This window comes from Penaeus vannamei, chromosome 6, assembly GCF_042767895.1.
Source record: "Penaeus vannamei isolate JL-2024 chromosome 6, ASM4276789v1, whole genome shotgun sequence".
Taxonomy (NCBI): domain Eukaryota; kingdom Metazoa; phylum Arthropoda; class Malacostraca; order Decapoda; family Penaeidae; genus Penaeus; species Penaeus vannamei.
Genome location: NC_091554.1, coordinates 20,122,872 through 20,132,871, shown reverse-complemented (window position 1 = coordinate 20,132,871; position 10,000 = coordinate 20,122,872). Strand labels below are relative to the sequence as shown.

The 10,000-nt window shown below is 38.9% G+C and overlaps 2 protein-coding genes across 4 annotated transcripts in view; both read right to left on the bottom strand.

Annotated features, from left to right (window-relative positions):
• Positions 1 to 10,000, bottom strand: part of LOC113824052 (DNA-(apurinic or apyrimidinic site) endonuclease 2) — a 574,593-nt gene that overhangs the window by 218,924 nt on the left and 345,669 nt on the right. The gene's annotated exons all lie outside the window — the stretch shown is intronic.
• Positions 3,090 to 10,000, bottom strand: part of LOC113826280 (pleckstrin homology-like domain family B member 1) — a gene marked incomplete at its 5' end in the record, with an annotated part of 243,793 nt that continues 236,882 nt past the window's right edge. Inside the window, 1 exon segment of the mRNA XM_070122707.1 lies at positions 3,090 to 4,730. Coding sequence (XP_069978808.1) covers positions 4,542 to 4,730 — 189 coding nt within the window.

The following is a 10,000-nucleotide window of genomic DNA, read 5'->3' as shown; positions in this document are numbered from 1 at the left end:
GGGTTCACAAACTGAAGTGCAGGATACCAAGGTGGGCCCTTAAAAAAATGGGTTCTGACGAGGGGGGGTCCACAAACTGAAGTGCAGGATACCAAGGTGGGCCCTTACAAAAATGGGTTCTGACGAGGGTGGGTCCACAAACTGAAGTGCAGGATACCAAGGTGGGCCCTTACAAAAATGGGTTCTGACGAGGGTGGGTCCACAAACTGAAGTGCAGGATACCAAGGTGGGCCCTTACAAAAATGGGTTCTGACAAGGGGGGGTCCACAAACTGAAGTGCAGGATACCAAGGTGGGCCCTTGCAAAAGTAGGTCCTGACAAGGGTGGGTCCACAAACTGAAGTGCAGGATACCAAGGTGGGCCCTTACAAAAATGGGTTCTGACGAGGGTGGGTCCACAAACTGAAGTGCAGGATACCAAGGTGGGCCCTTACAAAAATGGGTTCTGACGAGGGTGGGTCCACAAACTGAAGTGCAGGATACCAAGGTGGGCCCTTAAAAAATGGGTTCTGACGAGGGTGGGTCCACAAACTGAAGTGCAGGATACCAAGGTGGGCCCTTACAAAAATGGGTTCTGACGAGGGTGGGTCCACAAACTGAAGTGCAGGATACCAAGGTGGGCCCTTACAAAAATGGGTTCTGACGAGGGGGGGTCCACAAACTGAAGTGCAGGATACCAAGGTGGGCCCTTACAAAAATGGGTTCTGACGAGGGTGGGTCCACAAACTGAAGTGCAGGATACCAAGGTGGGCCCTTACAAAAATGGGTACTGACGAGGGGGGGTCCACAAACTGAAGTGCAGGATACCAAGGTGGGCCCTTACAAAAATGGGTTCTGACGAGGGTGGGTTCACAAACTGAAGTGCAGGATACCAAGGTGGGCCCTTACAAAATGGGTTCTGACGAGGGTGGGTCCACAAACTGAAGTGCAGGATACCAAGGTTGGCCCTTACAAAAATGGGTTCTGACGAGGGGGGGTCCACAAACTGAAGTGCAGGATACCAAGGTGGGCCCTTACAAAAATGGGTTCTGACGAGGGTGGGTTCACAAACTGAAGTGCAGGATACCAAGGTGGGCCCTTACAAAAATGGGTTCTGACGAGGGGGGGTCCACAAACTGAAGTGCAGGATACCAAGGTGGGCCCTTACAAAAATGGGTTCTGACGAGGGGGGGTCCACATAAACGGTGTATCACTACTACTCACCATTGAATTACATTGTATGTGTAACTGGGGAAGGAATTGGGACATTATTCAAGGGAAACAGAGGTAGTTGTTGGAGAAGTAGAAGATTCCAGGGGATGGGAATGGGAATTGGGGAAGGTGGTGAAGTATCAGGAAGAATGTCAGAAGGGGAGGGGTCTGGAGAAGGACACTGTTGTGATAGAAGAGATTCGTGAGAGTATTCAAGTGGGAGCGGTAGAGAGGGTGGGGTAGGAAGCGGGGTGGAGGAAACTTGAGGAGGAGGATGGATATTTGCAAAGACTTTAAATGTAGGAGTAGGAACAAAGGGATTGAGGAGTTGTGTTCCCTTAGGTCATCTTTGGGAAGTTTTGAATGTCTTCAAGAGTTTCTGGAGGGGAGTTGGGTGAAGAGGACAGAGAAACAAAGGTTCTCTTATGAGGAGAAAAAGAGGAAGGTGTAGGAGAGGATGGAGTGGAACGGTTAGGTTTCCTGATGCGACAAATAAAGTGTGGAGGGGTAGGTATCGGGGAAGTGGTAGACTGGAGTATATGGATTTAGACTGGAAAACGACTTTGACTGGGGGATAGGGTGAGTAGACGTAGGAAGGTTTAGGGTTTAGGGAAGAGATACTGGGGTAGATGCAGAAACATCCTGTGAAGATGGGGGGAGCAGAACGGACTATTTTGGAAAGAGTTGAGAGAAAAACTTCGTCGTGGAAGGGGTCGATATGGTCGGACATGGTAGGACAATCCACCAATATAAACTTCATGTGGGAGGTTATGTCTATGGAAACTTAACTTGGCAATACTGACGTGGGACTTATGCTAGCCTCTGGGAGGAATAGTGTAACACTGTACTGCCACTGCATCATATTCAGCAATTCAGGTAAATAGGTCATTTTCACAGTCTGACCAGTTTTTGTCATACATTGGACAAACATTTGAGGGAATAGAAACAGTTCCAGTACAAGTATTAAGAAAGGGGTGAGGTTCTGCAGGAATGGATTTGCCAGGAAGATCACATTGGTATTCAGAGGTAACTGTGACAAGGTATGAACGATCGGAGCGATTGCGAAAGATAACTTTGGCTACTTGTTTTGGGGGGCAATGTTGAACGAGAAGGGTATTCTCAGAATAGGGGGCTGTAGGGGGGAATCACAAAGAATCGATCCCACTTGGCTAGGCCAAAGAGAGTACTCAAAAGGTTTACAGAGGTAGAGGCACTAGAGGAGAAAGAATAGTAATAAGGGAAGAGTGGGTAGACATTGAAGAGAACTGTGCAGTAGGAAATGGAGAGAGAATGTTGGGAGAGAGGAAGGGGTGCTTTCTGGAGGTTGAGTAATAACCTGGGTTGGTGTTTTGGTTTGTTCAAGTTATTAAGCATTGAAGAGGGGGTATTACTATCAGTGGTCGGAGCTGTGGTCAAAGGAGGAGTAGGGGTCAGAAAACCATCAAAATCAAATTTAGATAGTCCAGTTGGTGAAGATCATTTTTGGTCATGGTGAGCCTGAGGAAAAGAAATGGTCTACCCTTCAGGGTCCCCATAATGGGTAAGGGCTAGGCAATTACCTAAATGAATACCCTGCCCATGGCTCCCAGAGACTGTTTATGACTAATACAAAGCCAGCCTTTCATCCTTTCAGCAGGGCTCTCACACCTTTGGAATGAGATAGAATAAGGGGATGAAGATACAGAAGAGGAAAGTTGAAAAGAAAAGACTAGGCAAAATTGGTTGAGGCAAGGAGAGAGGCCCAAGGTAGGGGTGATCCACTACATGGGGCCTCAGTCTCCGTCTCCTAAGCCCTCCCACAACAACAAGCAAGGTCATTACACATATCTGATTTTATACTAGCTACTTTTGTAGTCATAGTGAACCATAAGCTCCTCCAGGAATAAATCAAACTAAGAATTCACAACATGAAAATTTATTTAAGATTTTTAAGTCATTAACACATTGCCTTCATTTGTATACTTATGGACAACCCAATTTTAGCACTTCAAAGTTACCATTACTGACAAAGCTTACATATAAAAAGAAATGGGGAAAGCAAATTTTCTTCAACAGAGATGGTATTTCATTCTGTTTAGAAAATTCATTTAGATATGCTGGTGCCAGACAGCTCTAACTCAACATCTAAAATGTGAATATGCACTTTTTTAAGTAACTGCATGCCCTTTATGAATGGTCAGTGATGAAAAAAGGAAATAGACAAAAGATCCTCAGATTGAAGTGAAGTATTTCAACAAAGTTTTCTAAATTATCTTTCATAAAATTTAATTTTACTAAACAATATATTACGAATATGATATTACATATGTTAAAAATTATGTGTCCCACTCAATGGGCATCTTTTGACAAAACAAAACAAAAAAAAAACATGAATATTTCATACAATTAATGCAACTTTTGGGGTGCCTGAAAACCATGTCCAGCATAATTTACAAAAGGAAAGAGATCAAACAAAATATACTGTGACTGTACCCAACATGAAAATACACTTACTTAGGTTGTATAAGCATAAGAATCAAATTTAGATTAATGGTCTTTTACCTAGAAGATGCAGATTTCATTTCATAATGCATCTACTAAATATTATTATGTAGAAATGCACCAGGTGAATATTTTCTATATAACATGAAAATAACACTTCTCATATTTGTTTGGATAAGTAAAATGTTGAGCAGCAAGAAAAATATAATATTTGAATGCCTTATAAAAGTACAAATAATTTACAAATATGTCCCTAAATACAGTCATAATTGCGACTACAATCTGAGTACAGTGAAAATGTGACAAATTTTTGGGTTAGATAAAAAATACACAAATAAATATGTGTTGAACCGTTTTGTTAGATAACATGTAAATATAAAACAACTTAAAGTGGCTCAGAAGGGACATAGATTTTAGTCTACTCTGAGCAATTATGTTTGCCTTTACTTTTAAATCAACAGAAGTCCTTCTTTGGCAAACACAGAATTATGCATCCAAAACAAGTGTGTATAGAGTCCAAAAATTGACACCTCTCATCTTGGCATATATCAGTTGACACCAAAAAGGTAAAATGTTATATGTTACAGCTCCCTAAACTACTGATAAAAAAATTAATAATTTACAAGACATTCAAGACCACCTATTATGCTTCACATTCTGTAACATATTATATAAAAGTGAAATTTTGGTAGTTCTGGCACATCAAAAAATTCAAAAGGTTTTAAAGTTTTTTCTTCTGGAATACAAATTGATAATTCAGTACTTCATTAGTCTTAAGACATCCAAAATCTTATGAAAATATGCATACAAGCAGAGAGGATAACAAAGCTAATTCATTTTCATACTATGCCATAGTATAAATAAATCTCCTCAAGTGCCTCCTTGGAACTCTTGGTAACCTTCAGCTCCAGTGAAGATGACATCAACCCAAATGCGCATTGCCTCAGGAGAGGGGGCCATTAGATGGAAGGTGCGTTCAAAGGTCTTCACACAGAAGGTTAACTTCGGATTTGGTGACTTTACTGAATGTAGATGGTCTACATATACTTCTTCTATTGCCTGTTAGATGAAAAACGGAAAAGAATTTCATGTAACACTCATTTACATTAAATATAGTTATCATAAATATAAATATCTAATTTCGTTTAAAACCTAATAATAAGAAAAATCCCCAAATAATGTAATATCATTTAATTCTCAATACTATTTCAAACTTCTATCAACTGATGATAACAAGAAACATAATATTTACAAATAAACCACTGTATAAATAAATAATAATAAATAAATATCCCCTATTCTGAGAATACCCTTCTCGTTCAACATTGCCCCCCAAAACAAGTAGCCAAAGTTATCTTTAACTAAAGGGCTCTATATCTTAAAAGTAGAGCTGTATCTATGAATAAAATATTTACACATTCATCCTTTCCATAGGAATGTTGCAACCAAAATAAATCCACATCTATATATTTTCAGACACCCATTCAATTGAAATACCATATCCTTGTCAAAAGAAATTAAAATGTGAATTATACTTTGTTCAAATTCAGGAAAGATAGAAAATGGCAATGCACTCTATGAAATCTCTTTTGAGAAAAAATGATAAAGTGGTGCTCTGACAGCAACTTCCAATAAAAAGCAGTAGAAATATTGCATGCCAAATACAAAACAAGTCTGCATAAGTATTATGCTTAATAGTCTCTCTAGAACTGTTGGTTTTGTCCTGGTGAGCTCTTCTGGTTATGCTATTTACTATGTATCAAAGCAGTGATAAAAAAATACAGCCATCAACTGACTATTAGAAGATATGAGAGAGGTTGGTTGGACTGGTGAGCAGCGAATGCAAGGGTGAGAATTCTGTGGCATATACGGGTCTGTAACATAGGAAACATTTCTACTGCAATATCCCACACTACTTAACCATGAATTGTAAGTATGAACAAGCCAATATGGTAAAGTTTTGTAGTACAACCCAACTAGAAATATCACCAAACAATATACTATAAGCCTAGTGAAAACACTGGCCAAGTGCTCCAAGTTTGTGCATGTGCAGTGTTATAACACCCCCTACCCAGCACCTGTGAAGTGAAATACTGTTTGTATGAACTACTCTTCATTATGAATGAAGATTTCAAGGTAAGTGGTAAATATCCCATTTTCAATGACATTCTTGCATTTATGTGGTTTAAAATGAGGCTGTGCCCAAGGGACATATTAAATAACATAACACTGAACTTCTGTTAAGCAGCATATCTACTAAAGGCAAGAGATGTGCTATATACTTCAGTGTCTGAATTATCTATTTACTGAAAATTTTCTGCCATGTCAACATTAATTAGTGGCAATTCAAAATATAGTGGAGCAAATGGAGATGAAGGATCAACTGTCCTCCATACTGAAGCTCCCAAAGTGCAGGAATAGGGGCAGTGGACTAGCTCGCCTGTACAGCTAGGCAATCACCTCCAGATATATGTGGCCCTCTACCACCCAAGAGACCCACCAAGAACCTGAGATTGTAAAGATAGTTCACCAAGTACTTGTATTTCCCCCACAATGCATTGCGCTGTGTATCTGTCAAGTTATGCCTAGAAACAGAAATGCACAGCATTCTCCAATTATACAATATGGGTTCATGTATGTATATTAATATAACTTGTGTTAAATATCATCCTTTCTCAGTATTTTTTTATATACTAAGGCCAAGTGAAATGAAACACATTAATCCATGCTGAAAAGTAAAAAGTAAGAGTAAACTGAGAAAGCAAGAGCAAAAGATAAGAAAAACAGGAGGAAATGCTCATTACAGAGCCGACTAGATAGGTCTACACTATACTCCTATTAGCCTGGAGGAACTGTTCTTTTTCTTATTCATAGATGTAAAAACAGGTCACACTTAGGTTTACTTTGTTATTGGACGACCTAATGAGGACTATTACGAAGTTCAAAAGTAGTTATTTGGTACTTAAACATGCAAAAAAAAGAAAGAGCAATGATGAGCAAAGTTGTAGGCTTAACTATGGGAAAATATTAGATGTGAAGCAAAAGGTGGATGAGACAGATGAAAAGCTTATAATATGTTTCAAGGATAAAGATGAAAAATCACAAACAAAGTAAGTCAATGATCTCATGTTTCTAATGTTCTAGGTTTCTGACTATATCAATAATGACTAGGGTTGTCAGTCTCTCTCAAACTGTACAATATTTTGTATATTCTCGTCTAATATTAATTCCACAAAATTAAAACTATATATGCAACCTTTAACTCTTTTAGAGAGCACTACACTCTGTTAGATGTGTAACTCTTTTAGTAAACCAGAATGAGGAGAATATTTCTGGGTTTGAATAAGGGTCTCCACCATGCATCAACAACATAGTTTTATAGAGGTACTGTAGGTGAGATAAAATTCAGTTTAATAGATGTCAATATGGGCTGGGCTGCTTTCAAAGGTATGTAGAATGGATAATAGTTTAAGGCAAGGGTCAGTTTTAAGTCCACATTCGTTCATAATATAAACAGACAATCTAAATAACTTACAAAACAATGCATGACTGGGTTGCCATATAGCAAGCACAGCAGCAAATTTGTAGGCTTAACTATGGGAAAATATTAGATGTGAAGCAAAAGGTGGATGAGACAGATGAAAAGCTTATAATATGTTTCAAGGATAAAGATGAAAAATCACAAACAAAGTAAGTCAATGATCTCATGTTTCTAATGTTCTAGGTTTCTGACTATATCAATAATGACTAGGGTTGTCAGTCTCTCTCAAACTGTACAATATTTTGTATATTCTCGTCTAATATTAATTCCACAAAATTAAAACTATATATGCAACCTTTAACTCTTTTAGAGAGCACTACACTCTGTTAGATGTGTAACTCTTTTAGTAAACCAGAATGAGGAGAATATTTCTGGGTTTGAATAAGGGTCTCCACCATGCATCAACAACATAGTTTTATAGAGGTACTGTAGGTGAGATAAAATTCAGTTTAATAGATGTCAATATGGGCTGGGCTGCTTTCAAAGGTATGTAGAATGGATAATAGTTTAAGGCAAGGGTCAGTTTTAAGTCCACATTCGTTCATAATATAAACAGACAATCTAAATAACTTACAAAACAATGCATGACTGGGTTGCCATATAGCAAGCACAGCAGCAAATTTGTAGGCTTAACTATGGGAAAATATTAGATGTGAAGCAAAAGGTGGATGAGACAGATGAAAAGCTTATAATATGTTTCAAGGATAAAGATGAAAAATCACAAACAAAGTAAGTCAATGATCTCATGTTTCTAATGTTCTAGGTTTCTGACTATATCAATAATGACTAGGGTTGTCAGTCTCTCTCAAACTGTACAATATTTTGTATATTCTCGTCTAATATTAATTCCACAAAATTAAAACTATATATGCAACCTTTAACTCTTTTAGAGAGCACTACACTCTGTTAGATGTGTAACTCTTTTAGTAAACCAGAATGAGGAGAATATTTCTGGGTTTGAATAAGGGTCTCCACCATGCATCAACAACATAGTTTTATAGAGGTACTGTAGGTGAGATAAAATTCAGTTTAATAGATGTCAATATTTTCATATTCCTCCATGGCCCCCCAGTAAGTATCCCTAAGTTGGAAATCCCTGATATTGAAGATGCAGTCAGGGAGCGATTTATTGCTGCGCTATGGCAGTATAAGTTCATCTCTTTGCTGAATAATGCGGATGACAGTCAGAGAAAGCAGGAATTTGACCAGTGTATAACAAACATTGCATTCCTAGGTGGTAGGAATATGTGCAGACAAAATACAGGCGGTGCCCAGAAAGTTATGCATAAGTAAGTCGACACCGTTAGGTGATTTCAAACAAGTTTTGTAAATACACTTCTCTTCTGGTCATGGTGCATCTTTCAATACCTTTTAATAGTTTTTTTAAGTCATTGTTTTTTACCCTCTTCTGCTTAAGATGTACTTCTTTTGCCAGTTATCAAAATTAACTTAAAAGATCCTTCATCTAGCATAAACTCCATGTCCATTGCAGTCACATCAGCCAGGTTATCTCCAGTCCTCTGACAATCAGTTCAGGGTTAAGCATGGCCACTCCATCCATGTCAGCATATTGACTCCAAAGGAGGATATTAACTCCTACAGTGAGCTAAATTCACTCATTTTCGTTTGTTTTGTTGATATTGAAGAGTGGTTTTGACACTATTAGCTATTACAAATCATTTACCAAACTGATAAAAAGACAGGTGCCATCATATCTTGATAAAATACTAAAAGTATGGTACATGCAGCAATCTCTAAGGATCAAATGGGCTGGGCTGCTTTCAAAGGTATGTAGAATGGATAATAGTTTAAGGCAAGGGTCAGTTTTAAGTCCACATTCGTTCATAATATAAAAATATATAGCAAGCACAGCAGCAAATACCTTTGAATAAACAGATGATTTGGCCCTTGTTACCCCAAGCACTACCGTACTCAACAAATTACTGCGAATTTGTGAAGTATTCATAGCTGACCACTACATCACATACACCATGGTAAAATATGTGTACAAGTGTAACAAACCCAAGGGGATGATATACTGCGAATCCTAGTAGGGTGATTTTAACCCATTACCCATTGGTCGTAGTATTTGCAATATGGCGCATAATCCCATAGTATCATTTATTTTGGACTCGGATTGCACATGGGACAGTGCTGGAGAGTGCCCACTGTGGCGTTGCTGCTTTCCCTCTTTCGCACATATGTGTTTGTTTATGTATATATAAAAACATACGTAATGCGCACAGAAAGAGTAGAGGGCCTGGTTTTAGCATGCTAGGGGGACACCAGCTTGGCGGCTGATATCCCCTGGCCTGCTTAGCTCCCAGGCCAAGCGGCTGCCCATTGCTCCTAGGGATCGGCCGTCACCTGCACTTTGCATCATATGATGCCATCTGAGTACATTGGGGTAAAGTTGGTACACTACACCGCTTAAAGGTGACATATAATACTACACTCCAAAAAAGGTTCAGTTCACTTCAGCGAGTCATACTTTGCCTGATAAGTGGCATGTCAGATAATCTACTTTTGTATATGACTTTGGCTTCCTTCCATTTTTTGCCCAAGCCTTACATATACTATTAAGGATAAGTCTAATATGTGAAGCTAAGCCTTGCCTGGGCTATACCTATGAGGAGCCCAGCTTGTGTCAACTAATGCTGCCTCGATCATGCGTCAGCTGGTGCTTACTCAACTGAGCTTAGTCCTTACTCACCATGGTGCCCAGCCACATTGGTAAACTTAAGACAACACTTGAAACTTCTTGTATCTGGGCAGGGTGTGAACTGCT